The sequence below is a fragment of the Macaca nemestrina genome, chromosome 10, assembly GCF_043159975.1.
Source record: "Macaca nemestrina isolate mMacNem1 chromosome 10, mMacNem.hap1, whole genome shotgun sequence".
Lineage (NCBI taxonomy): Eukaryota > Metazoa > Chordata > Mammalia > Primates > Cercopithecidae > Macaca > Macaca nemestrina.
This window is the reverse complement of record NC_092134.1, coordinates 16,173,848-16,201,751: the sequence shown is the minus strand read 5'-3', so window position 1 is coordinate 16,201,751 and position 27,904 is coordinate 16,173,848. Positions and strand designations below refer to the sequence as shown.

At 54.2% G+C, this 27,904-nt stretch overlaps 2 protein-coding genes across 7 annotated transcripts in view; one reads left to right on the top strand and one right to left on the bottom strand.

Annotated features, from left to right (window-relative positions):
* Nucleotides 1–4,699, top strand: part of LOC105495172 (F-box and WD repeat domain containing 8) — a 115,026-nt gene extending 110,327 nt beyond the window's left edge. For 3 of the 5 annotated variants that reach the window (XM_011764445.3, XM_071071005.1, XM_011764457.3), the window contains exon 11: nucleotides 197–4,699. In XM_011764445.3, coding sequence (XP_011762747.2) covers nucleotides 197–341 — 145 coding nt within the window. In that variant the 3' untranslated portion in view covers nucleotides 342–4,699. The remainder of the gene's footprint in view (nucleotides 1–196) is intronic. The other 2 variants (XR_011608789.1, XR_011608788.1) reach the window with 2 other exon arrangements.
* The window catches only part of LOC105495160 (tescalcin), an 80,959-nt gene that overhangs the window by 7,517 nt on the left and 45,538 nt on the right, over nucleotides 1–27,904 (bottom strand). The window contains exons 4-8 of one of the 2 annotated variants that reach the window (XM_011764419.3): nucleotides 21,690–21,829; nucleotides 19,472–19,533; nucleotides 19,256–19,363; nucleotides 14,117–14,164; nucleotides 2,216–11,385 (exon numbers count right to left, since the gene is read on the bottom strand). In XM_011764419.3, the coding sequence (XP_011762721.1) occupies nucleotides 11,308–11,385; nucleotides 14,117–14,164; nucleotides 19,256–19,363; nucleotides 19,472–19,533; nucleotides 21,690–21,829 (436 nt within the window). In that variant the 3' untranslated portion in view covers nucleotides 2,216–11,307. Of the gene's footprint in view, nucleotides 1–2,215; nucleotides 11,386–14,116; nucleotides 14,165–19,255; nucleotides 19,364–19,471; nucleotides 19,534–21,689; nucleotides 21,830–27,904 lie in introns of those variants that run through there. The other variant, XM_011764426.3, reaches the window with a different exon arrangement.

Sequence of the window (27,904 nt, the reverse complement as noted above, 5' to 3'; positions counted from 1 at the left end):
CCATCCGACTTGTGCACCCCCACATTGACCGCTAAGCCTGGGACTGTGAGTATCTGATGCTGTGTGCCCGGAGGACACCTTTGTGAAGATGAACTCTGTCTGGTCTCAGGAGAATGCCTCCTGCAAAGACAGAAGCAGCCGGGGTGAAGGCCAGCGAGGCCGCCCTGACCTGTCACCATCTTTGTGCTCTTTCTAGACACCGGGGGCTGATCCGTGCCTACGAGTTTGCAGTGGACCAGCTGGCCTTCCAGAGCCCTCTCCCTGTCTGCCGTTCATCCTGTGACGCCATGGCCACTCACTACTATGACCTCGCACTGGCCTTTCCCTATAACCACGTTTAGGGACGTGCCTCAGGAGCAAGGAGAAAAATGGGAAGAACCAGTTTTATCCACATTAAAACTCCAGGCGGCTCTGCACGGGTGGTAAATGTTTAGGGGAAGAAGGCGGCCCAGGGTGCTGTGGCTGACGGCATGTGTCTCCCTGACCCCTGCACTTCCCCGGCGCCTGGGGCAACCTGGTGTATGCTGGGGCTCAAGTCGCACATGCTGCCAACACAAACGTAGCCTCCTTCCCCACCCAGCCGGCCACTCTGGCCTCAGCTCCCTCAGGACACCTCAGGGATCTCGCTGTGAGGTCCCATATGGTCCCTGCTCAACCAGCTTCTCTGTGTTCGCCTTCCCAGCTCCAGCCCTGCAGGCCGTCTTTCCAGTCTCCAGTCCCTTCCCTCTTTTCCTCCGAGGGCCTTTGGATGTGCTTGTCCCTGGCCTCCAAGGCAATAACCTCCATGTCCTTTTCCCTGTATTTACTTAGGGTGCTCTTCTGTGACACTTGCCACCACCACCTTCCAGTAGCAAGCTGGTAGAGCAGTACTTTTTCTTCACAGCTTTTACCATGGTTTATAATTATATACTTATACAGTTTAGTCATTAATGACTATTTTGCTTACTGTTGTGTCTATGATGTGTGTTACAAAGCAAATCTTTTCTAAATATTCATTGACTAAACAGCCATCAAGATGAACAGGACAGGAGAGAACTGTTCAGTGTGATACAGAGCTGCCATTTCCAAAGTATTCTGGAAGCAAGCCATTGCCTTACTCTTGATTTTCAACAGTTCTAAACGCAACAGCATCCACCTAATATACCTTCAGAATATCAAAGCAAAAACTGATAGAACTACAAAGAGCAATAAAATCCATTCTCATAGCAGGCAAATCTGTGAGAAAAACGTAAAGATCTGGAAGATTTACTTAATATCGCTAACAAGCTGGATCCAATAGATATGTATAGAATTTCAGATACACATAGAACATGACAAAAAACCACCCTGTACGAAGGCCACAAAGAACAGCTCAGATACACAAAGATTCGCACCATACAGGCCAAATTATAGAACCCCTCCAACCCCCGAGACACTGCACCCTGTGGGCCACACCCTCGGGCACTGCACCCTGTGGGCCGTACCCTCAGACACTGCACCCTGTGGGCCACACCCTCAGACACTGCACCCTGTGGGCCGTACCCTCGGGCACTGCACCCTGCTTTTCTAGGAATTGACCCCCATGCAGAATAGTGAGAAATCAACAAAAAGCAAAATAAGACAATTCCAGACACTCCCGAATTCACTTGGATTTAAAGAAGTTAATAAAAACAAACTATAAACTCTCTAGACTGGGTTGACAGTAAAAGCACTGAATACAAAACCCAGGGGATGAGGCTGGGAGGGGCTGGCACCTCAGCTCAGAAAAGGTAGCCGCAATCCCAAAGCAAGCAGAAGGCAGGGGTTAAATCAGGATAAAATCAGACATTAACGGAATAGAAAACCAATAGTTATTATAAAGTCAAAAGCAGGGGTTTTTTGTTTTTTGTTTTTTTTAGGTGGAGTCTCGCTCTGTCACCTAGGCTGGAGAGCAATGGCCTGATCTCGGCTCACTGCAACCTCTGCCTCCTGGGTTCAAGTGATTCTCCTGCCATCACACCTGGCTAATTTGTGTATTTTTTAGTAGAGACAGGGTTTTGCCATGTTGGCCAGGCTGGTCTCAAACTTCTGACCTCAAATAATCTGCCTGCCTCAGCCTCCCAAAGTGCTTGGATTACAGGTGTGAGTCACTGCACCCGGCTCAAAAGCAGTTTTTGACAAAAAAATAAAAAGACAAAATATACAACTCTTGATAAAACAAAAAGGTACAAGGAGCCATGAGGAAGAGAAAAGGTACCTGAGGATGCGGAAGTACCTGCCACGTGGGAACCGTCTATCCACACTCGTTCCAGTGAAAACCCGAGTCCTCTCAGTTGCACATGCGTATATATCAGCGGGAAATGCTGGCCGTGACTCCAAAGCCTGGAACCTTCACGTCTTGAAGGTTCTGGAAGGTTTTTCAGATTGCTTAAGGTATGCAGCTACTCCACATTCATCTCCAACTACACAGGGGAACGGAGCAGACAGAGCTGCGGCTGGGAAGCGTGGCCTCCTGTCCAGAGTGCTTTCCTTCGGACCCGCCTTCCTGCAGCAGATGGACCGGAGGGTGTCCTGCTTCCTTTCAGCCAGCTGGCTTCCTAAGTGGAGACGGCCTGTAGGCAGCAAATGCAGGGTTTTGTTTACCTGCGTAGTCGTCATGGGGTGGTCAGACTGCTTGCTGGTGACCTGGCTTTAGAAGGTTCTCATCAAGCCCCGCCCTTTCTCTCTCATAGTCTTAATGCATCTGGACCACGGGGGAAAATATTTTTCTTTTCAAAAAGCAGCCCCTTCTAAGTCTGCATTCCCAGTTCATTTTGCGGGGGCATTCTCCCCTTCCTAGTTTGCAGCAATTAAAGGTAACTGAGTGTAAAGTCATTAGACCCAGAATTACAGCAGCCAGCAGCTGGTCCAGTATAAAAATCTCACAAGTGTAGACCCTCCCACCGCAAAGCCTGTTTGTAACATACCTGCCACTCATGAAAGTTGCCTGGGTTTTGTAAAGGAAAATGTATTGGATCCAAGCTGTTACCTTCAAGCACACCAACTTCAGGCAGCGTTTTCTTCTGCAAACCTGAACACCCTGGAATCAATCACACTGACAGGGGAAGGAGAAATGCTCCTTTATAAGCCAACATTTATCCAAATTAAGCCCCCTTACCTTTACCCAGACCCCTGTTTCACAAGTTCTGAGGTTTCAGCCGATTGGTCCTCTACTTAACTCCTGAGTCCCTCCCAGAGATGCCTCCATCCCCGGCTCCCCACAGGTGGAGACACTCAAGCATGCTGCCGGGGGAGCTGGACGGTGAAACGCGGAAGATCTCATGTCGCGTCTCAAAACACGGTCGGACTTGCTTTCTGCTTTATGATGTCCGTAGTTGTTCTAATATTAAATGCTTTGAATTTATTTATTGGTCAAGTTATTTTAACTTGGGCAAGGCATACGGTGATAATCCCCTGGTATGCCACGGTTCCAGCTCTCTTTCCACCCCCTTGAAATCTTACCTCCCACCATGGTTTTGTTTTGTAAACCCACAGTCACGTGCGTTTTCCCAGAACCTCCACTACAGGGGCTCCCAGCCCAGGATCCAGGAGACCTGCAACACGGTGCAGTAACTCATCACCAACCGTCATCAATAGGTATTCTTAGAACTGCAACTGTAAGCAAAATGAGGTATAATGAAACTAATTTTGGCCGGGCAAGATGGCTCAGGCCTGTAATCTCTGTACTTAGGGAGGCCAAGGCAGGCGGATCACCTGAGATCAGGAGTTCAAGACCAGCCTGGCCAACATGGCAAAACCCCATCTCTACTAAAAACACAAAAATTAGCCAGGCCTGGTGGTGCATGCCTGTAATCACAACTACTCGGGAGGCTGAGGCAGGAGAATCGCTTGCAGCCGAGAAGCAGAGGTTGCAGTGAGTGGAGATCGCACCACTGCACTCCAGCCTGGGCAATAGAGCGAGACTTTGTCTCAAAAAAAGAACTTGCAACTTTAAGCAAAATGATGTATAATGAAACTAATTTTACTATAGGCTAATGGATGTAAACAAGAGTTAAGTTCCCATGGCATATTGCTGGCCATAAAAACATCACCAAACTTTAGAACTTGAAATCAAACACTTCTAATATTAAACATTAAGTAGACATGAGTTATACATACATTTAAGAAAAATTACTGAAAACAACGTAATTACCCAATTTTTGGTGACTTCAGTGGGTGTTGGCAGTTGTAGCGATGGTGGGTCATATCAATGTTTGCAAAGCAAAAATTGTCAGGAGCGCCTCCTTCCACCACACAGGTCAAACACCAGACTGGGCTCACTGGGCACTCGTGCACAGCGTCACTTACTGTTGTGCATGTGTATGGTTAGGGGAGGCAGTTTTTTTTTTTTACAATAATTTTTATTCATTCCTTCTTTCATTTTCCAACTGTTATTCCAGTTCAAGGTGGTGGGCGACCAGAGCCTATCCCAGCAGCTCAGTGTGCAAGGCAGGGACCCACCCTGGACAGGACGCCCTCCCATCACAGGGCACACTCACCTCACACACACACTCAGACTGCGACCAGACACCAACAAACCTCACCTGCACATCTTTGGGGCTTGGGAGGAAACGAGTGCCCAGAAAACTCACAGACCGGGAGGACGTCCAGACTGTACACAGACACTGGCCCCAGCCGGGAATCAATTTTTTTCTCAATGTTATAACAAAATGACATTGAATAAAATGATGCTATTCAAGGACCCGCTGTGTGTGAAATGGTGCATGAGGGCATTTTCTGGGAAAAAACATGGTTACCTCTCATCAGATTCTTGAAGGGACTGCAGCCCCCCCCCGAGAATTCGTCTCTGCCACTAGAGTGTGTTTTGCAACCCAAGCCATGTGCCGCCGTGGTGCTGCTGTTGCCCAGGCAATAATTGATGTCTCAGAGATACTCCATGAACGGCAGCACCTTCTACAAAGCACAGCTCCCCGCCCTGTCTGAAGGCCAGGCTTTCAGCTGATCGGAGGGAAACGGAATTTCCCCAAGAAAAGGGCGTGGTCCTTCCTGAAAGGGAAGGCTGACACCCCCAAGATGAAGTCCTTCACCCCCATCCCCCCTCTTGAGAGCTAAAGGCCCCACGTTCCAGGGGCTAGCGCTTCCCACCACACGTGTTAGATGGCAGATGCTGGCCACTGCAAACCCACTTTGCTTACAGTTGCAGAGAAACGGCTTACCCCGGTGAGGGTCCAGCCTTCTCATGACAACTGTCCCGCGGCTGCTATTCCGGGCAGGCCACCACAGGGGCTCCAAGAGGGCTGTCTCCCGCTGCCTGACGGAGCCTTCGCTCTGAGCAGCAGCTGCAGCAGCACTGAGCTCACGGCGCTGGCCGGCCGGGCCGAGGTGCTGTGAGCCACACAGGCCTGCCCGTGACACCCACACAGCCAGGCCAGATGGTTACCTGGCTACCGCTGCAGGGGCCTGCGGCGACTTGGACAAGGGCTGCCTCTAATGTGCGATGGCAGATTCCCTCTTGCTGGGCTCCGGCGGGTGCCATGTTGTTCCCAGCCCACTTTGGGCCTCTGATGCCCAGCATGGGCTTCCAGAAGCAGCCGTTTGACTGCTCTGCACTGGGGGCTGTTTCGTTCCCTAGGAAGGGAAGGGGACGCCCCCCCAGCTGAGCTGTCACGCCCTGTCTTTTCTTCCCTTGCCCAACACTAGGACAAACGCTGCCTTGTCGTTTCTCTAAGATAGACATGGCGGCTAGCTCCTCAGCAGGCCCCCTGACCACTGCCACCCCGTCAGAGCCACTCTCGGGGCGCCAGCCCTTCCTCTGTGAGATGGAGCCCAGTCCCTTGCTGACTTGGTCAACAGATTAGAGGGCTGAGCAGCCACCACGTCCTCCTCAGAGTCGTGAGTCCTCCTAGGACCAGGCTGGTCCACCACCAAGCCCTGCTGACAGCCACGTGCAAATTCTGCACGAGGAAAGAGACCGCCAGCGCCCCGGGTTACACCCAGCCAGGTTACACCCTGGCTCCCCCTACTCAGCTTTTCCTGGCTTTCCCAAGGTCGCTGTGTGGGAGGGACAGCCTGCAAGGCAGGTGTTTGCAAAATCCTTGCCAAGGCAACTTGTATTTTTAACTCCCCATCAGCCTACTTAAGCCACACGGCGCCATTTCCAGCACAGCAGAGTTCAGCTGCAGCCTCGTTAACTGCAGGCAGGTGGGCACAGGTTCAACTGCTCCAGGACAACGATCAGATCCACAGATGACCTGTCTCCCATTAGCAAAGTATAAAAAGAACTTTCCAGTTCCTTGGCCCAGAAAACAACAGCATTGTTTTGTTAAAGTCTAGCAATAATTCGTTCCCTAAGCGGGTATTTGGCCAGAGCTGGAAGCTGCTGTCATCTTACTCCATTCCCTTATCCATAATTCATGCTTAACGTGGCTGCAGTGTGTCCCCTGAGCTCCTCATATTCCATTTCCATCACACAGCCCTTTTGTAAACCAACCAAATTAGAGTGTTTGTGTCAAATTGCCATATTCTTTCAACATCCAAAAGCCAACCTTTCCCCTTGGTAATACGGCGATATTAGGAGTACAGCCTGCTTTCGACTCTATTCCTGGCAGATGGCTGAAGAGTATGGACAGAGATGACCTCCCCTGGCGTCCAGCAGGCTGACGATCCGCCCCTGCTCAGTCTTCTCCACCCATGGCCTGTGGCCCTCAAAGGATGGCCTTATCAGCTTCCTTCAAATATGTGACTTAGTGCTGATTTCTGCCTAGTTCCTTTTAGTCACTGGCGCCATTTCTGATGGAAGGAAGGCTGTTAACCTGTGCACATGGTCATCACTCACCCGCCGACCGGGCTTCAGGGCAAACACATCACCTCCTTCGGGCTGCTCAAGTTGAGGTGACCCAGTCATTCCATTCCTGTCCCCATCCAGCGACAAGAGCGGCTTGCTGCACTTGGGCCAGGGTCTGTGAGGCCAGAAATCCCCTCGCAGGCACGCCCCAATGTCCAGCAGGTAACAAAAGCCATTTCTGAACCACCTGCCTCCAGTCCGAGGCGCAGACTGCCGTGCCCAGATGGTGAGGCTGACCGAGATCTGTGTCCGGAGCAGCGACCCTCGGTCTCTGTTGATCAGAGGCCAGCAGAGCCACAAGACGCACAGCCTGCCCCTTCTGGGAGCAGGTTTGCAGCAACTCATCGCCAACCCTGATTGTTCTCAGGATGCCACAGACAATGCCAGGAGCCGGGCAGGAGAGCGCCAGGTGATTGCTGTGTCCACGCTCTGGTGGTAACGGGCCCTCACCCTGCCAGTTAGAGGACCCCCTCAGTGATGACGTACACATGAGCTTTCTTCTGAGAGGTGCGGACCGGGTTCGCCGTGTCTCAACCTCATTTTAATGAGCTGTTTAGATAAGCGGCGGCCCAAAGCTTCAAAGACATCAGGCAGGCCTCAGTGGCCCAAACAGGGGAGCACATTTGATGTGTGTCTATCGTGGCCACATCTTCCGAATGAAAACTCAGGGCACAGGGGCTGACGGAAGGTGACTTATTTATAAAAACACTTTACATTAATGAACTGCCTTTGTTGAAAAGAACCAAATCAAAGCAAACTGGGAGAGTCCCAGAAAACCTGAGGCCTATAGTGGCGGTGCCAGTGTCCCCTCCTGCTCAGTGGCACCGCAGATCGTCCTGCTCACATGGGCAGAACAGGGCAAGGTGCATGGGGGCTGGTAGAGGTTGGTTCTTGCAGTAAGGCCGATCCCCACCAGGCTGTCCTAGCGACTTTCTAGGTGCCTTCTGCCAGCAGCCGGGGGACCAAGAGGCTCCCGAGCAGCAGGGGAAGGCAGGGAGAGTGGGTGAGGGGATCGCGTCCCACTTCCCTCCAGAGGAAACCACCTGGGATCCACCGGGAAGTCCCAGGGGCTTTGTCTCTCCCACTGTGTAGTTAGCGCTTGAGGGAAGGAAACAGACACCTCTGTCTTGGCCCTGCAGCTTTTTTTTTTTTTTTTTTTTTTTTGAGACAGAGCCTTGCTCTGTCGCCCAGGCTGGAGTGCAGCAGCGTGATCTTGGCTCACTGCAGCCTCCACCTCCCGGGTTCAAGTGATTCTCCCGCCTCAGCCTCCTGAGTGGCTGGGACTACAGGCGCCCACCACCATGCCCAGCTAATTTTTGTATTTTTAGTAGAGACAGTGTTTCTCCATGTTGGCCAGACTGGGCTCGAACTCCTGACCCCAAGTGATTTGCCTGCCTCGGCCTCCCAAAAGCACAGGCATGAGCCACCCACTGTGCCCGGCCTGCCCTGCAGCTTTGAGTGTTGAATGGAGTCCTAGACTGAGAAGCAGAGTTCCAGAGGTGATTTCAGACCATGCAATTTCACCTCCCCAGAGACTGAACCTGCCTCCAGCCACTGACCTGCAGAGACAGAGGCCTCAGGAGAGACTAGGGTGGCACACGCTGCTGTCTGGTGTCTACCAGGCTCTGCCAGGTGCTTACAATGACAGTGACAGCACGGAGTCCAGAGCCTCTCAGCCGCAGCTTGGCACCTACCCAGGAGGTTGTGCGTATTAACCAAAGGCTGAGCCTCCCCAGACTGCACTCACTTTCCCGGGGCCATTCGCCTGCTCCCTGTGTAGCGGGTCGCCTGGCCTTTTAGCTCCCTGTGCTGCTTGGCTGTGTTTTTAAATTTAAGTTCTGACTTTCAGTCATCCTAAGCAGCATCCCATGGACTCCCTGGTGTGTGGTAAAGTTACTTCTTTTCTTACACGTATTAAAACAGTTATACACCTGTTGAAGTCAATATTCATCCATGGAACACCCGGAACTCTCAGGACCTCTCGAGGGGGCAGGGGCATGGCAGCCCTCGGGGAGCAGGTGCTCAGCACCATGGGAACGCATCCAACAACAGTGCTTCTGCCTGCTGTGCCCACCATTACCTCAGATGTGACAACTGTCCACAAGCACATGGCCAGGGGTCCCTGGTGTGAGGCTGAGGCTCCCCCTGCTGCCACTCCCCGGCCTAGGGTCCCCACTGAGACCACACCAGGCTCAATGCTAGAGTGGAGACGGGGCCTCCCAGCACCATCTGGGCTCCGTGCATTTGCAGCCTTAAGCACAAGTCACCGTCTCCTAGAACAGCGTCCGGGGGCTGCGCTTATGACGGACTGTACCGAGTGAACTCCCTGAGCCTTTAATGTAGAGGGTAGGGCTGGGCACTACCAGCGCTTTGGGAGGCAGAGGTGGGTGGATTGCATGAGCTCAGGAGTTCAAAACTAGCCTGGGAAACACGGGGAGACCCTGTCTCTACCAAAAATACAAAAATTAGCGGGGCGTGGTGGTGGGTACCTGTAGTCTCAGCTACCTGGGAGGCTGAGGTAGGAGATTGCTTGAGTCTGGGAGATGGAGGTTGAAGTGAGCTGAGATTGCGCCACTCCACTGCAACCCTGGGCAACAGAGTGAGACCCTGTCTCAAATAGTAAAATAAATAAAATATAAAATAAAATAAAAAGAAGGGGCATGCTGGGGGTGCGGTGGGGAGCAAAAAAGCAGAGGCGCCTGGGCTCACTTCCTCTGTTCACAAGTTTCCACCTGGAACCTCATGGGGCGGACGCTGACGCCCTGCAGACATCACCATTTACAAAAAGTGGAGTGAACTAAGAACGCCACCTGCCGCCTCCACGTGCGTGCAATGGCTCTGGAAGGACCCTACAGCAGGCGCTAACACATCTGCCTCTGAGAAGGGAAGCCTGGGGGTGGGGGGATGGGGGTGGGGGGCAGACTCCATGGCCTGCCTTTTCAAACCTTTTAAATTCTGAACTGCAAGGTATGGGCTTGTAGTAAAGATAAAGCACGCTTCATATGAAAACGATGAATGAAAACGCCAAGAATGCAAATAATACCCATTGCCAGTTATCAAGAGAACTCTCTTGGAAGGCTAGAATGACACCACCCAGGGAGGGTCAATAAAGGAACCGGGCGTTTCGTGAACTTCAGCACCAGAAAGAGGCCTGGAAAGCAAAGGCTGGCCCACCTTGCACAGCAATGGGAACGCGTCACCCAGGGTCCTCAATGCCACATTCATGAGCTGGCAGCCCACACAGGGAGATGGGGAAGTCACACTCAGCGGGCTGTCCCAGCGCCTCCAGGACACAGCTCTCCACGTCCCACAGGTGCAGTCCTCTGCTGACTCCAGGCCACCGCGACCAACAACCTTTGTTTCCCTGCCCCCAGCTCTAGCCAGTCCCCACATCGAAAGGTGATAACTGAAGTTGTCAGGGATCCTTACCTACCCAGCTTCCACCGCCGCTGCTTCTTGGAGCGCTGCAGGGCCCTACAACTGGCCCGGGACTGCCAGAAAGAGCCAGGGGCACGGCCGTGGCTGGCAGACCACACCCCCTTACCACCACCGTGAGGAGCTGGGGGTCCCAGGTCAGCCAGCCAGGCCCTGACTCCCCACGCCCACTGACCAACACAGCGGGCTCAGGTGCATCCCCGCAGCAGGCCCAGGCCCAGGGCTCCAGATGTTTTCTCCATCAGTAAACAGATGTGGCTGTGGCGGTGAGGCCGCCCCGCCGCCTGAGTCTTGGCCACCTCAGAAGCCCACACAGGGCAGGAGCTGCTTCTCCTTATTTTACTCCCTAGGATGGAGAAGGCGGAGGGGTTCCCAGGACTTACATAGGAAGAACAGCAGACACTTTACCCAAAATAAACAAAAGAGAACAATCCTTCTGCCAAACCACCCTTTCAATATTATTTGGGCTGGGTGTGGTGGCTCACGCCTGTAATCCTAGCACTTTGGGAAACAGAGGCGGGAGGATCGCTTGAGCCCAGTCGTAAGAGACCAGCCTGGGCAACACACGAAGACCCTGTCGTTACAAAAAATGTAAAAACTAGCCGGGCGTGGTGGTGCGTGCCTGTAGCCGCAGCTCCTCGGAAGCCTGAGGCAGGAAGACAGCTTGAGCCCGGGAGGTCAGAGCTGCAACGAGCCGCGATCCCGCCTGCACTCCAGCCTAGGTGACAGGCGGAGGCCCCGTCTCCAAAATAAATAAAATAAAATAATTTTGTCGTTGCTTATTCCTCATAGTCAGTCTCATGCTACCAAGTGACCAGGCCACTTTAATGGATGTGAGGAACTGACAGAGGCCACGTTAATTAACAAACCTTTTTTTTTTTTTTTTTTATTGGAGATAAAAACAGCAAAGTCCCACATACCATACCCTACAAGACACAACATGTGCGGAAGAGCCTTGGCTGTGTACCGGTGCTGCAGGATGAGGCTGTCCGCCGGGCCTGGGCTGCTCCAGCTACGCGGGGAGGCGGCCCCATTGCAAAGTGCGGTTTCTCTGCGAAGGTGGCGGCGGGTCAGTGGCAGAGGGCCATGGTTTCCATGTTAAGGAAGCGGACGTGCATCTTGGTCTCAATGTCAATCCCCTGCCAGATCTGGAAGGTATGGACCAGCATTAAGGGCACATTCCCACCGCCACCTCACACCTGACCAGGCCCCGGTCCTTGGTCCTTCCCCACCTACCCTCTCCTGCCACCAACGGTGATGTTCCGGGCAGGTGAAAGCCCGAGGGCTGTGTTTCAAGGCTAGGAGCTAAGCGAGGACGAAAAACTTCCATCTGTCTTTTTTGCTGGTTAATTTGGCTCTGACATTTGGATTCTCTCTGAGATTGTCACAGCAAGTTATTATTAAGTACTGAATCCAAGCTCTTAGCTCCAAGTCATTTGAATCTCACCCACCACTTCAGGTTCTGCGATTTTCATGCAAATTATATAACCCCATTAAGTCCCCTTTCCATGACAATGCGGGACCCCCAACCTGTGCTGCCCACTTCACAGAATGTCGGGGGCTCTAAAGGACCCATCCTCATCATGGATGTGTTTTGTAAACTGTTAGGGGCTGTGCAGTCACAAGGCTTCGCTAGGCCACCATCATCAATTTAAGGATCTCCAGTGTGGTCTTTACCACCTCCCTGGGATAAGGGACCACGTGCATTCTAGAAAGACAAACTCAAGCCCAAAAAGGTCATTTCTACCCAAAGATCGCATCGTGGCCCCATTCCTGGTGCTGGTACTGTCACTACAGTCCAGCCTGGCCAGGGCCCTGGAGCAGACCTTCACACTACAAGGCTATGTATGTACCCCAGTGCTCCCAAGGCCATGCCTGCCAGCGCCTTAGCAAGTCAGGGCCCACGGGGGCCACAGATGGTAGGATGGGGGGTGCGAACAGGAATGGAGGGATGTGGTGGGCGGGGTGACTTCTCACTGCCTCCCGCTTATGTAAGAACTTCAAACTGTCTGTCACTCTCAGCATCTCCGGGGACAGCCACGAGGCTGGTAACGGGGGAAAGTCAGAGCCCCGTGGGCACCCAGGGGACAGGGAGGCCTTGGGACATTTCTGGCCGCAGCCCCCCGGTACTTCCTGCTTTCCTGAGGCTGTTCTGGGTGTCATGGGGTGTGCAGACAGCTCTGGTTCCAGTCGAGCAGCCCTATCCTTGCTGGGTGCACGAGGCGTTCCCAGGGTAACACACATGACCACTCACAGTGGTTTCTGCTAAGTGCCAGGTGGCAACATGGTCGCCAAGGGCAATGGAAGGAACCAGGGAATGGGAAGGGCCGGCTGGTCCCAAAAGACCCCTCAGGGATACAGGGACAGGCTGGGGGGCACTAGGGGCCTGGCAGAGGCCAGCCTTTAGGGCAAGGAAGTTGGTTTCAGAGGCAAAGAAATTCATTCTACTCAGTCTGAAGCCGTTGTACTTCCTCCCCAACCCTCCCTCCCTCCTCCACCTTCTAGCTCTTCGTCCTGTTGTCTTGCTCTGGCGGGCATCACCTGCTCAGGTGACCGGGTCCCCAGCAGAAGCCAGAGTGAGTCTGCAGCACAAGTGCAAATTCTGCCTTTTGCCAGTCTGTCCGCCCTGCCAGCCCTGGGGGGGCCATGTGCACGGCAGTCCTGGGGGCCTGCCGACCTCCGCAGTCTCCTTTCAGCCTTTTATCACAGCCGGGCCCTGTTGCCTGCCTCTCCTCTCTCCTGCCGGGTCTAACCATTGGCTGCCAGGCTCAGCCTTGGCTCCATGACGCTGTGATCCTGAGGGCCCAGTCCCCCAGTCCTGCTCTGGGCTCCTTGGCCAGAAGCCGTGATCCTTCCTTCCCTAATCCTCTCTCCCTCTTGGTCTCCTGCTCCCCTGACTTCCTTGTCTTCCTCAAGCCCCTCAAAAGCATTGGGAACACTGTTGTGATGCCCAGGGCCCAAGTGCGGGGAGGGGGATGGGGCAGGGGTCCCCTCCCTGCCACAGGGCATCTGATTATCTAAACGGCCAGAAGCAGCTCTTGACTTGCGAGGCCAGCGCTGGCCTAACCACCGCCACCAGCAGAGGCTGCAGAGGCCATCAGGGAGGAGGCAGAGTGGGCGGCCGCTTGACGAAAGTGACATCTTAGGACACAGCGAGGAAGGCCCAAGCACAGCATGTGCAGTCGGCTCCAATCTGAGCTTCTGAGAAACACTATTTCTACAGACACGGAAAGTTCCCAGAATCCCTGTTCCAACTACAATGGGGCTTTTTTTTTTTTTTTTTTTTTGAGACGGGGTCTCACTCCATCACCCAGGCTGGAGCACAGTGGCGCGATCTCAGCTCACTGCAACCTCCACCTCCTGGTTTCAAGCGATCCTCGTGCCTCAGCCTCCCGACTAGCTGGGACTACAGGCGCCCACCACCACGCCTGGCTAAGTTTTGTATTTTTAGTAGAGATGGAGTTACACCATGTTGGTCAGGCTAGTCTTGAACTCCTGACCTCAGGTGCTCTGCCCACCTCAGCCTCCCAAACTGCTGGGATTACAGGCGTGAGCCACCAGGCCCAGCCTACAACAGGGGTTACCTCTGAGAGGGGCAGTGGGACCCCAGGTGAGAGAGAATTTGGTTTACACTGTATACCCTTTTGTACTGCTTACGTTGTTTTGACTGTGTGTGAATATTACCTTTTCCATAAAAAATAAGAAAAACCAGTTTAAATTGCTTTAAAGGCCACACCCAAGTTGACCCCTTCCTACTGATGTCGGTCACCCAGGAAGCCTGTCCCTTGCCACTGCAGGTAAAGAGCCATGTCCCCTCCTGACATGGACCACATGAGGTCTTCAAGGGTCCCCCAAGGCCCCCACGCCCAGGCCACCCACCTTCAGAAAGTCCTCGAAGGTGATCCCCTCGTACACCTGATCAGGCTCCTGGGGACGGAAGCACAGGGTGGACAGTGAGTGGTGCGGGTCCCCACACAGCTTCCTCAGGGGGACGGTCCACTGGCCTCCCCTCCCCACCAACACCCGAATATAAGTGGTTGAGGCTGTTTGGGAGGAATCAGAAGAGGGGAACGTTCTGGATTATCTGCCTCTAGCACACAGCCGGTCACCCTGCACCTCCAATATCCTCATTCATGGGCTTGAGGGTGGGATGGGAGCTGAGCGTGGCTCACCAGGGCCCTGACAACGCATGGCTCAGAGCAGCATCCCTCCCCACCCCCAGCCCCCCAGGGAGAGAATCCGAGGCGTGGGTGACACGGGGGCAAGGGGCTCTCCTTCCCCACTCAGCCCACCTCACCACCAGCCCCCCAGCAGCTGGGCCACCAAGATACCTCCTGTCGCCCCAGGGCTGGCCTCCTCGTGCCAGTGCTGTGCTGTGCTGATAAGAAGATTCCAGGCTAATCTAAGCTCACAGACCTCGGGGGAGAGGTCAGCGAAACACAGGGCCAGCCTGTGAGGCCCACGCCTCATGAGTCACCGTGATAACCCAGGACCTCCGGGGAGGCACGGCTGGAGGGTGGCCGCAAGGAGGCTCTCCATGCTGAACAGGTTTGGCAGAGCCAGTCTCCATCTACTCTGCATCCTGCCTGCTCTGGGGACGACACCAGGAGCTCCTGCCCCTTTCACCGATACTCTCAGGATCCCACCGACAAGCCTCCAAAAACCTCACCCAGCAGCACGCTTCGTGACAGCAAAAATCTGCTGACATCCCAGGTGCCCTTCAATAGAAGGTGAGGGACATAAATCTCAGTCATCCACCCTATTTGCAAGGCCAGCACTGGCCTAACCACCCTCCACCAGCAGAGGCAACCATTAACCACTTATGCCTAGTGTTCCATTGCTGGAACGCTAAGCTGTGGGAGTTGGTTATATTCTACTGCTCAAGGTCATCACCAAGGTCTGATTGCAGAAATTCTAAAAGCTGCAACCTCAGGCTAAAATGGGTTAAGAAGGGGTTGATCTATATGTCTCACTATGGAAAAGGCTCTGAGATATGCATACAGCAGATAAAGAACAAAAAAACAAAACCCAACAAGCAGAGAGATGTCTGCAGGTCTGTGTGTGCAAACCTTTCCTTAGACTGATAACCGGACCCCCACCATCTGCCCTGTGGGTGCATGGGGTCATACGGAGAAAAGGGGAAGCCACATCAGTTCAATCATGTTTTGCATAAATCAAAAATAAAAGACATGCACGTATACGTTGGTATATGTAGGAAAAAAACCCACCAAGAGGGAGTCCTTTTAGGGAAGAGGACCTGGGCTGGTGGGGGAGCAGGCGAGACTTGAAGCTCTCTCTGTGACTCTCTGAAATTCTGTACGTGCGTGTAAGAACACAGGAGGCACACACTAAGCGTGTTATGCGCCAGGCACGTATGTCCCAAGTGCCTTCCAAATGCTATTGTTTTGTTTTGTTTTTGAGACAGTCTCACTCTGTCGCCCAGGCTGGAGTGCAGTGGCGCAATCTTGGCTCACTGCGACCTCTGCCTCCCAGGTTCAAGTGATTCTCCTGCCTCAGCCTCCCAAGTAGCTGGGATTATTATAGGCATGCACCACCATGCGTGGCTAATTTTTAAATATTTTAGTAGAGATGGGAGTTTCACCATGTTAGCCAGGCTGGTCTCGAACTCCTGACCTCAAGCAATCCACCTGCTTTGGCCTCCCAAAGTGCTGGGATTACAGGTGACCAAATGCTATTGTTAGCATTTAATGACAGATGCCAATCTCACAACAGGCCCTGAGCTGGGTTTTGGTCTCTCTCCCGTATTACAGATGAGAGGCACAGAGGGCAGCTGCCTGTCCAGCTGGGAGCATCGAGCTGCCTCCAAGTCCTTAAGGGCTGTTTCTACTGGCAGGACTTTGCAGGACTTTTAGTTTCCTCTTTATACTTAAAAAATTTTGGCCGGGCACAGTGGCTCACACCTGTAATCCCAGCACTTTGGGAGGCTGAAGCAGGCGGATCACGAGGTCAGGAGATCGAGACCATCCTGGCTAACACGGTGAAACCCTGTCTTTACTAAAAATACAAAAAATTTGGCCGGGCGCGGTGGCTCAAGCCTGTAATCCCAGCACCTTGGGAGGCCGAGACGGGCGGATCACGAGGTCAGGAGATCGAGACCATCCTGGCTAACATGGTGAAACCCCGTCTCTACTAAAAAATACAAAAAACTAGCCGGGCGAGGTGGCGGGCGCCTGTAGTCCCAGCTACTCGGGAGGCTGAGGCAGGAGAATGGTGTAAACCCGGGAGGCGGAGCTTGCAGTGAGCCGAGATCGCGCCACTGCACTCCAGCCTGGGTGACAGAGCCAGACTCCATCTCAAAAAAAAAAAAAAAAAATTAGCTGGGCATGGTGGCGGGCAACTGTAGTCTCAGCTACTCAGGAGGCTGAGGCAGGAGAACGGCGTGAACCCAGGAGGTGGAGCTTGCAGTGAGCCGAGATAGTGCCACTGCACCCCAGCCTGGGCAACAGAGCGAGACTCTGTCTCAAAAAAAAAAAAAAAAAAAAATTTGGCCAGACACAGTGGTTCACATCTGTCATCCCAACACGTTGGGAGGCCAAGGCAGGAGGATTCCTGGAGGCCAGGAATTCGAGACCAGACTGGTCAACATAACGACATCTCTTTTCAGCAATACATCTCTTTTTTTAAAAACTTTAAAAAATCAGCTGGGTGTGGTGTTGTACATCTGTAGTCCCAGCTGCTCCAGAGGCTGAGGTAGGAGGATGGCTTGAGCCCAGGAGATGGAAGCTGTAATGAGCTATGATCACAACACTGCACTCAAGTTTGGGCGACAGAACGAGACCCTGTCTCTTAAAAAATAAATAATAAATTACAAGTTCTCGGCTAGCCTGGGCCAGCCCTGTCCCTAAGGGCTCCTTCCTCCCTGTCTTCCCACTCACGGGCACAGTGGCTGCCCTCCCTGCCGGGCCACCCTAGGTTCCCAGGCCGGCCAAGGGGAGCTAATTATAGAAAAGGCCCCCGTGGCCAGAGTCCGGGGCTGGAAAGGGGGTGATTGGCGCAAGGAAGGAGGGCAGGGAGTGGGGGAAGCAGTCCCCCCCGGTCAAGTATCCGTGGGTGCAACCTCCCGAGAAAGCACTCTCAAAACATCCCACGGGCCAGCGCAGCGGCTCACGCCTGGAATCCCAGCACTTTGGGAGGCTGAGGTGGGTGGATCACTTGAGGTCAGGAGTTCAAGATCAGCCTGGCCAACATGGTGAAACCCCATCTCTGCTAAAAATACAAAAGTTAGCCAGGCATAATGGCACATGCCTGTAATTCCAGCTACTCGGGAGGCTGAGGCAGGAGAATCACTTGAACTCAGGAGGTGGAGGTTGTAGTGAGCCAAGATGGTGCTACTGCACTCCAGCCTGGGTGACAGAGTAAGACTTGGTCTTGAAAAAAAAAAAAAAGAGATCCTGCCTCCATCAATAACTGCCTTTGGAAGTCCATTAAAGTGGGGACCATGGATCGTTTGTTTTCAGCGGGTAGCACGGTGAGAACGGGAAGTGTCCTCAGAGGCCAGGCGGGATTGAACCGATGCAGCTGCCCCTTGCCCCCAGCTCAGGCCTGTACACAACTTGGTCTGGGTTTATCGGGCCGAGGTTTACACCAGAAGGATTTTAAGAGCGCCCAGTTTTAAGAGCGCCTGGAGGACCCATGAGTGAAGAAAGAGGTGCAGATGAGCCCGCTGCCTGGCAGCCGCCTTCCTGGTTCCGGGGCTACCTCCACCTCCCGGGGGCTTGTGGGCAGCGGGTGCACCCCGGAGCCCGCCTCCGCCCCGAGATGCCGCTGCTTCCCAGGCTGCTGGGGTTTTATGCAGATCAGCAGCTGCCAGCAAATTCACTACAGCAAATTAAGAAAACTGTCACCAATTGAAACTGGAGTGGGACAGGGAGCAATTTGAAGAAGGAGAGTGTAATTAAATCAAATGGAAATTTGGCCCGACAACCGGCGGGGATCCCTGCTCTCCCCACCGAGGTCACGAGCCGTCTCCTGTGGTGGTTAATCTGCTGAGTGCAGAGGTTTCACCCAAGCCAGAAGCTTCCCCCCGGGCTCCAGAGGCAGACAGATAAAACACATGCCAGGAAGCCGACCGACCACAGCCCCCGCCTCTGGGAGCAGGCCCAGGCAGGTGGCCTCATGTCCCTCAAGGACGGGGTTGGGGCACAGAGAGCAGGATCCAGCATGAACCCCCCTCTGCTCCGGGCTAGGCAAACAAAACCATCAGGGTGTCTAGAGACGCACCTGCTTTAGACACACAGGGGCAAAGGGCTGACAGCGTCAGTGGGGCCATCCAAACCCCTCAGGGAACACACGACACCCAGGTGGTCACCTGCCTTCCTGAGTGGTCCCGAGGCTTAGAGCCTCAGGGCTGGGGGTTGGCGGGGCTGCACCTGTCCTTACAAGAGGAAATCTTCCCAGCACAGGAAAGATCGCAAGGTCTAGAGGATTCTCTACGCTCTCTGAGCCTCAGTTTCCTCACCAGTCAAAATGAGGCAAAATGTAGGAAATGATGAACATGGGAAGGCCGCTCCCCTCTCCTCCATGTCATTTACACACCAGCCCCTACCTCAGCTCCTCCACCTGACCCTACGCCATCGGCTCTTGTCAGTCCCCAACAGGGCTCCCTGCTGACCCCTGCTCCAAGGCCAGAAGTCGCCTCTGAGTCATTTGTTAATAAACTAATTCGGGCCAGCCTGTGCCATGTGCTGCCCAGGCCTGGCTCCAGGGCCCAGTGCTGCTATGAGCACTGATTGAGGCCAGGATGGGGGCTGGGGGGCTATGCAGGTGGGGGCTCCTGGACCTCGAGCTCGCTTCCCTGCCTGTGCAGTTCTCTGGGAACTGGGACCTTCAGTCTCCTGGGGAACGGGAAGGGCTGGGAGAGGTTTCTGAGCCCCACAGGCCACAGGTAGAGCAGGTGGCAAAATACACCAGGCCCCATGCCCCGTGAGGCCTTCCAGAAACACAGCGCATAAGCAGGAAAGGCACTGCGTGTCTCAGGAGGGCTGCAGGGGCGCTCACCATCTGCCCCATGCACACGCTGGCCGCCTCCATCATGGCCCCGTCGGCGATGGAGCGAGCGGACTCCTTCTCGATGTGGGGGTTTCCTGACAGCAGCTCCTCGACCACCTGCCAGGTGGGGCGGAAACAAACGGTGACCTTAGGCCTCCATCAGGGTCGTGGGGGGCGGGAGGGAGGTGCCAGGAACCCAGGGCGGGCCAGAGGAGCATACTTTACATTTCGATATTCTTCCAGGGTGATGCGGCCGTCGCTGTCCGAGTCGTACATGTGGAACAGAACTGGGGTGGCAGGGGACAGAGGGGACTCCGTCAGGCGGGGCCTGGCCCCTGCCACCCCGAAATCTACACTAAACTAAGCAAAAGACACCAATAACCAAACCTCAATGCCAAAGCCAGAGGGGTCAGGCATGAGCTGTGGGACCAGACTGACCACTTCCTACTGGGTGACCTTGGACCCGTGACCTAACTTCTCTGAGCCTCAGTTTCCTCATCTGTGAAATGGGAATAACAACAGCATCTACCTCATGGCCTTAGGAGGGCTGGGAGCTAGCGCTGTGGCCCCATGAGCATGAACATGACGACAGTAAGCATTACCCGTTAACACAAGTCAACAGTGTTGAGTTCAAAATATTGCTCCCACAGCCCCAGGAGGCCCCATCGTCTCAGCCGTGGCAGGTGGCGGTCCACAATGCTTCTGATCTGGGCCCGACTGATCTAACGTGGACGGTCCCAGGCCTGGCATCAGGGAGGCGCTGGCCGGGAGGGGGCCTCTCCCTGTTGTTCCTAGCACGGCCTTGGGAGCTGGAGCTCTCCCAAGTCTCCTGTGTTGGCATTTTCTTTTCTAATGTATTATATTTTTTCAAGATGAAGTCTCGCTCTGTCACCCAGGCTGGAGTGCAGTGGCACGATCTGGGCTCACTGCAACCTCTGCCTCCTGGATTCAAGAGATTCTCCTGCTTCAGCCTCCCAAGTAGCTGGGATTACAGGTGCATGCTGCCATGCCCAGGTAATTTTTGTATTTTTAGTAGAGACAGGGTTTCACCAGTTGGCCAGGCTGGTCTCAAACTCCCAACCTCAAATGATCCACCCGCCTCAGCCTCCCAAAGTGCTGTGATTACAGGTGTGAGCCACCATGCCTGGCCAGCATTTATTTGTTATTGTTATTATTTTTTTCAGAAATGGAGTCTCCCTCTGTCGCACAGGCTGAATGTAGTGGTGCAATTGTAGCTCGCTGCAGCCTCCATCTCCTGGGCTCAAACAACCCTCCCACCTCAGTCTCCTGAGTACCAGGGACCACGGGCACGCAGCATCACTATGCTGTGCTAATTTTTTTATTTTGTAGAGGTGAGTGTCTTTCTCCCTGTTGCCCAGGCTGGGCCCTGCACTCCCGGCTTCAAGTGATCCTCCCCACTCAGCCTCCTAAAGTGCTGGGATTACAGGCATGCGCCACTGAGCCCAGCGGGCATTTATTGAACACTGACCAGATGCCCAGGTGTGCAAAGCGCTTCAAAAACCTCTCAATCTCCCTCACCCAACCCCAAGAGGCCAGGGATGCCTGAGCCCTGCCTCCCAGACAGACTGTCAAAGCTCACGGAAGTTAAGGCGTTTGCCCACAGCCACACCACTAAGGGACAGGAAACCAGGGATTTGGACCTGAGTCCGTCCTGTTCCTCGCCCCTTGGAGCAGACAGGAAGCTAGGCTCACACCAGGGATCCCCCCCCCGGGGCGGTTCCCACCAGCCCCACGTACACATTCCAGTGCTAAATATAGTCAAGTCCCATGTTTACATTTTCTTGATGAGGAGGTTGACCTGGGGCGGGGAACAGAGGGATGTCAAGAGTCATGGGAAAGGCCACAGGAAAAGAAGATGTGACTCGGGCCACTGCCTGGGACCTGTGCGGCTGACCAGCTGGGACCACAACTGAACCCACTCGGGAGCCAGAACATAGTGGGGCTGGTCTCAGGAACCCAGCAATAGCACAGCCCACGGAGGAGGGAGAGGAGGAAACTGACTATAGGGGGCACTTCCTGTGTGCCAAAGGCTGACTGTGTGATCTTGCCCAGCCCTCAGAACCACACATAATCAGCATACCCACGTTCTGGGTCAAGGTTCAAGGTCACATGGCTGGTAGGTGAGAGGGGCCACATTGGAACCCAGGTCTTTGCATCAAGGGCCTTGCTTCACAGCCACCGCACAACCCCCTTCTAGTCCCAGGACGCCGCAAGCTGCTGAGGAATGTTTAGGATGAGGGCGCCGGGAACGGGAGACAGCAATGCCAGCCTCACAGGGACAAGGGCTGGTGTCCTCAAGCCCTCCAAGCCTCCAAGCCAATGCACACCCAGCCTCCTGCTGCAGGGGTGCCTTGTGTTCTGAGGACTTAGGGGAGGCTGCACCCCAGGCCAGGCGTGAGCAAGGGGACTCAGTGGCACGCACATCTCAGCTTCTCCTTCCGGGACAGCTCCACCTGTTCCTCGTCCATGGTGGTGTCGATGGGCCGGAAGTAGGACATGATGGTCAGGAAGTCCTCGAAATTGATCTCATCAGCCAGGCCACTGGATCCCTTGCGCAGGTTCCTACGGGAGCAACAAGGAGGGTTTTGGAAATAAATGAAGAACCGGATCTTGTCCTCTTGCTACCATTAGCTCCGAAAACTCTGCTCTCAGGGCACAAACTAGACCCACGATGGCTGCTCTCGCCTTGAGTCTGTGCCCCAGAAACCTGCTTCGTGGAGGGGCTGGGGGCTCCAGAAGCTGAAAGCTCAGTCCCTGCCTCGCCCTCATGGAGCTCCCCCATCAGGGAGGTGGAAGAGAGACAGACCACTGCATGACTGTTGATTCAGGCGGGGACAGAGGGAAGCGTGGGTGTGTGATGGTGCACACAGGCGAGCATTTATGAGGAAACCAAGCAATCCAGTAACTCACCAAATACCTCTCCCGATCCTTTCCCTTTAGCTCAGGGGTTGGCAAACCGCCCACGGGCCCAATCTGGCCTGTCATCTATTTTCATACAGCCCATGAACAAAGAAGACTTTCTGGGCCAGGCATGGTGGTTCACGCCTCTAATCCCAGCACTCTGGGAGGCCGGGGTGGGCAGATCACCTGATGTCAGGAGTTCGAGACCAGCCTGGCCAACATGGTGACACCACGCCTCTACTGAAAATACAAAAATTAGCCGGGCGTGGTGGTGTGCACCTGTAGTCCCAGCTACGCGGGAGGCTGAGGCGGGAGAATGGCTTGAACTTGGGAGGTGGAGGTTGCAGTGAGCCGAGATCACACCACTGCACTCCAGCTTGGGTGACAGAGGGAGACCCTGTCTCAAAAAAAAAAAAAAAAGACTTTTCACATTTTTATCTTAATTTTGTCAGAGTCAGGGTCTCACTCCATTGCCCAGGCTGGAGTTTGGTGGTGTGATCATAGCTCATGGCAGCCTCAAACTCCTGGGCTCAAGCAATCCTCCTGTCTTGGCCTCCCAAAGTGCTGGGACTATATGTGACAGCCATGTGCCTGGCCGGTTTTCACATTTTTAAATAGTTGAAAAAATGCTTGCCAAAAAAAAAAAAAAAAGTCAAAAGAATAGTATTTCATGACGAGTGAAAATTACATGAAATTCAAATGTGAGTGTCCATAAATAAAATTTTATTGGCACACAGCCATGCCCATTCATTTATGCTTGTCTGCAGAGTTGAGTAGATGCAAGAGAGACTGCGTGGCCCGCAAAGCCTAAAATATTTACTCCTTGTCTTTTTACAGAAAAAGTTTGCCAACCTTTGCTCGCTCTCACTAGTTCAAAATTTTAGGATGGTGATTGACTGCAAGCATCACTAAGTAATCTGTTTATACCCAAATACAAAGTTTGCCAATGACTGAAAGTTTTGTGGTAAGTTAGGGCAGATTTGAGGCTGGCCGTATCAATGTGCTTTTTGGAGGAGGTAAGAAAGGGCTGGTGTTTCAGGGGATGGGGACACAGGGAGTTCATGCCCCATGCCGGGCACAGTGCCTGACACCCAGATGAGGGGCTCAGAAATGTGTGGTCCAGCTCGAGTCTTGGCAGTTGCTAAGAAAATAGCTTGGAGGCCAGGCGCAATGGCTCACGCCTGTAACCCCTGCACTTTGGGAGGTTGAGGCAGGCCAATTGCTTGAGCTCTGGAGTTCAAGACCACCCTGGGCAACAGGGAGAAACCCTGTCTCTACAAAAAATACAAAAAAATTAGCTGGGTGCGGTGGTGTGCACCTGTAGTCCCAGCTACTTGGGGAGCTGAGGTGGGAGGATTGTTGGAGCCCAGGAGGCCAAGGCTGCAGTGAGCCAAGATCACGCCACTGCACTCCAGCCTGGGTGACTAAGTTTGAGATCTTGTCTCAAACAAAACAAAACAAACAGTCTGGAGACGACTCCAAACCCGAGCTCCTGACTCACTGTCCTCAAACCTTATCACTAACGGACTGCGACCGTGAGTGCCCGAGGCCGCTAGGGAGGCTGTCATACAGCTGGCAAGCTCAAGGTTCTGCCACAGCCCCTCACTGTGGCCCTTCGGAAGGGGCAGTACTTAGCTGGCCCGGGGTGGCTAACAGTTAGTGGTTAGTGCTTGGATGTCACTTGGGTTCCACCCAGGGCATGACTGCACCTCCACTGCAATTCTCTCTTTAGAGGTTCATCTACTACTCCTTTTCAGCACCCACCAAATACACTGACACCCATACGACAGCCTCTGAGTGGCCCGGGAACTCCCTTTCTTTTTATTTTTCTCTTCCAGATTTTCCAGGGAGAGGTGGGGTCCCAAGTCTGGATGAGAGAAGGCAGAAACTGCCCATCTGCGGGATGAGATCCGTCCTTCCCTCAGGAAGGCCCATCTTTATGTGTTTTCACAGGTCTCCCTTCTTTCTTTTATCGGATGAAGCTCCCAACTGCTCCTGCCACAGGCTTTAATAACCTTGAAGTTCTCGCTGTGGGCGGCACAGACCAAATTTACAGAGCATAAAAATAGCCCCCGGACTTATCAGGCTGCTCTGAAAGCCCTTCCCACAGCGACTGGCTCACACGTCCTTCTCAAGTGGTTTAGGCTGCAGCAAGAGGGATTAAGATTAGCACGGGCGAAAATGTGACAGACCCCTGGGGAAGGCAGGGTGTGTGTCCTTCTCTGGGACGGTTGAGACCTGCTCTGCTTCAGCCTCAGGACCCAATTCAAGGAAGGAGGGTCCCTTCCCCTCCGAGTGCTCCCAGAGGTCTGCAGAGACCAACATTATGGTCTCCAAAGGCAATGAGAGCCAGCGCCAAGGAAACCCAGACAGAGCACCTGGAACCAGCCCCACCTGCTCTCCACTCCATTTTCTAAATAAAAGGTTTTTTGTTTTTTTTTTGTTTTGTTTTGTTTTTGAGATGCAATCTCACTATATTGCCCAGACTGGTCTTGAACCCTGGCCATATGCAATCCTACTGCCTCAGCCTCCTCAGCTGCTGGGATTACAGGCACGTGCCACCATACCCAGCGCTCTGCTCCCATTTCTAAAATGAGCACCAGGATGAAGATCAGTGGACAGAAAACAGGGGCTACATCTAAATCTGTGGCCCAGCATGAGGGCAGGCCATCTTCTCTCCTTTTGCAAAGATGCCACCTTAACTTTCTAATTCTCCTGTAAGGAATGGAGTGCCCCTGGAGGTGGGGATGGGCTCACAATACCCCTTTCCCAAGACCTGTTCCCAAAAAGTCTTAGGAACAAAGGCTGAGGCTGGTATTTCTTGAAAGGAAAATCCTGTTTCCAGCATCTCCTCTGAAATCCTCCTCCAGCTTCTTCTCAGCATTTACAGGATATGACGTGAAGCCCTTTTCCAACAGTTACAGGCTCCCAGCTGTAGCCCACGAAGTGTTCTGGGTGCAGGCCAGAGGAAACCCTTCTTAAAATCATCCCCTCCCTCGGTGACTTCTGGGCCAGCCTTAGTCACTGGCACCTCCCTTTCTCCACACCAGGTATCTCTAAAGAGCAGCTGGAGGCTGAGGTCCGGGGACCCATAGGGGAGGCTCTCACCGCCCCATACCTGGCCACCACCCTCCGCTTCTGGCTCGGCCTAGATCCCTGGCCATCTTTCCGTGGCAGCTCCATCAGGCAGGCACAATGACAGCTGCTCTCAGCTCCAGACCCGGAGTCTCCTGGTGCCCCCCACATCCCCACACCCAACCCATCCCCAGGTTCACACCTCTAGTCAGTCCCCTGGGAACCTTCCTTTTCTCTCCTGGCCCCTGCAGCTGCCTGGCCCAGCCCCCACCTTCCCGTGCACTCCAAGTGCAGCCGGAATGAGCTTTGCAAAATGCAAATCGGAGCCTGTCACTCCCCTGCTCAGCACCCTCCTGGGGCCTCCCCCGTCCTCCTGGTAATCCCCAGTCCCACCTGGACTTCCAGGCCTGCAGGGTGGTCTCAGCCACCCGCACCAGCGCAGACCTCACTGCCCCTTTCTGCCTAGCTCCCTCCTCAGGGTCCCCACAGGCCTGTCCCACCTGGAGTCCCCCTGAGATGTGAGATGTGGCCACTTGTTTCAACATCCACCTTCTGAACACTCCATATTCCCCAGTGACTGAGGTCCCTGTCCCCTACCTTCAGGGAGCGCCACTGGCGCCTGTGCCAGTCCTTCCACGACTCTGTCCTAAATCAGACCCTCAAAGGAGGAGGAGGCTACTGCCTCCATCTGCCTGTCCCTACGTCTGGCAGCAGCATGCCCAGTGCACCCTCTCGTCTTCTGAAAACCAGAGAGGTGTCCGCCCTGGCCCTTTCCCCACACCCTGTCTCCTGGAGTGCGGCTGTTGATGGAGAACAGCCTGGCAGGTACGCGAATTCCACCTCAAGAGCCCAAAACACAACTCCTGGGTCTGTCCAGGATCGTGAGGCCGACAGACCCGAGTTGGAATCCCAGTTCCTACAAGTGACAGCTGACAGCCAAGTGACCTTGGGTCAAGTTTTTCTTTAAGGAATAAGAGCATACACTAAAATGCACAGGTCTTGTGTTTGGACAAACATATGCCCTTGTGAAATCCACCTCTCATCCACCCCAGAAGTTCCCTCTTCCAACTTTACAACTGGCCAGAGTTGCACCCAAGCCTTCTGAAAACAAGCCTCGCACAGACACACACTCCTACACGTGGACACATGCTCCCTCTCGCGTGCGCATGTGCACAAACACACACACGCATGCACAGGCGGCCCCTGGGCTCCAGTCTCCTATACCATCTTCCTGTCAGTGCCTCCAACTCTAGGTCCCGTCAGGGGCCACGCCTCCCACCCTGACGCCTACTTTGGCTCATTTGGGGACTGGCCTAAGACGCACCGCCCACCTCTGAGTCCTTTCTCTGAGAGCCAGGATTTAAAGGGAGATGGTGCACCGGATTCCACTCTGTCTTTGCCACCGACTGTGCAACTTCACACACTTCACAGTCACTTAAGCTCCACAGGCCCCTCCTCTTTGGCAAACATGGCAACTGGCCGTGAAGACTCCTTTGGTACCAGGTCTCTCACCCCAACTCCTGATCCAACCCTTCCTCCTCATCTATAATCTCCCAGGTGGCTCAGAGCTGCCCCCTGTGCCCCAGATCCTCAGGGCAGCCCTGACCCAAGCCCGGGACCACGATTCACTCCTCCCTGGCCTCCACCTCCCATTCCCACCCTACAACCAACCAGCAGCAACAGCGACCTCTGCAAAGTGCAAACCTGGCTCACCCACCCCCCCCCCACACCCTCACCTCAAAGTCCATCAGCGCCCCCATCTCAGCTCCTGAAGACCCCTGTTGCTGGTCCACAGAGGCTGCCTGATGCAGCCTGCCCTCCCCACATCACACTGGCCTCTCTTGTGATCCAGCTAGGTCTGCCTCTCAGCTCCCCAAGCTCCCTGTGCCACAGGGCCTTTGCACACACAGTTCCCATCACCTGGAACCTTCTCTCCCTGCTTTTCCGGTTTAACTCTTGGTCACTGTCTCACCAGGCCTTGCCCCATGGGCCACAGAGGAAGGCCCCTGCATCTCCAGGGGCAGCTGAAGGACCCCTCTCCCAGTGAGCAGCACCCCCAGTTTCCAGTGGGACTCAGGGAGGCTCAGCACCTTGCCCAGGGTCCCACATCCCTGGCAGAACCAGGGTGAGCGTTTCATCCCTGCACAGCTCAAAACCATCAGGGAAGCCCCAGGTCTCATCACCACACCACACCTGTTCCCGTCCTTCCTCTTTCTGCCCATCCTCCACTTCCCAACCATCTTTGCAGACGTGGGGACATTGGGGCAAATAGGCTGGCTGGCCTCAGTGTGGCTGCCACAGGCCCCAGCAGCATGGGGAGGGTACACCCACCCCTTCATCCCCCGCAGAGTCCCAGACACCTCCAGGCTCCATCCCGCAAACCCAGGTCTTTTACCTTAAACAATACTGGACACTGGGGCATGAGCTCTGGCCTGTGCCTCAGCTCTGGGACACTGGCCAGGGTGCACACCTCTTTGTAAGCCACGGCGATGAACATATGAATAGCTAACCTCGCGCTTCACCACACATCCCCCCACTCCCCTTCACAGCAACCCTGCTAGGCAAGTGCTATGATTATCTCCACTTTATTTTATTTTGAGACAGAGTCTCATTCCGTTGCCCAGGCTAGAGTGCAGTGGTGTGATCTCGGCTCACTGCAAC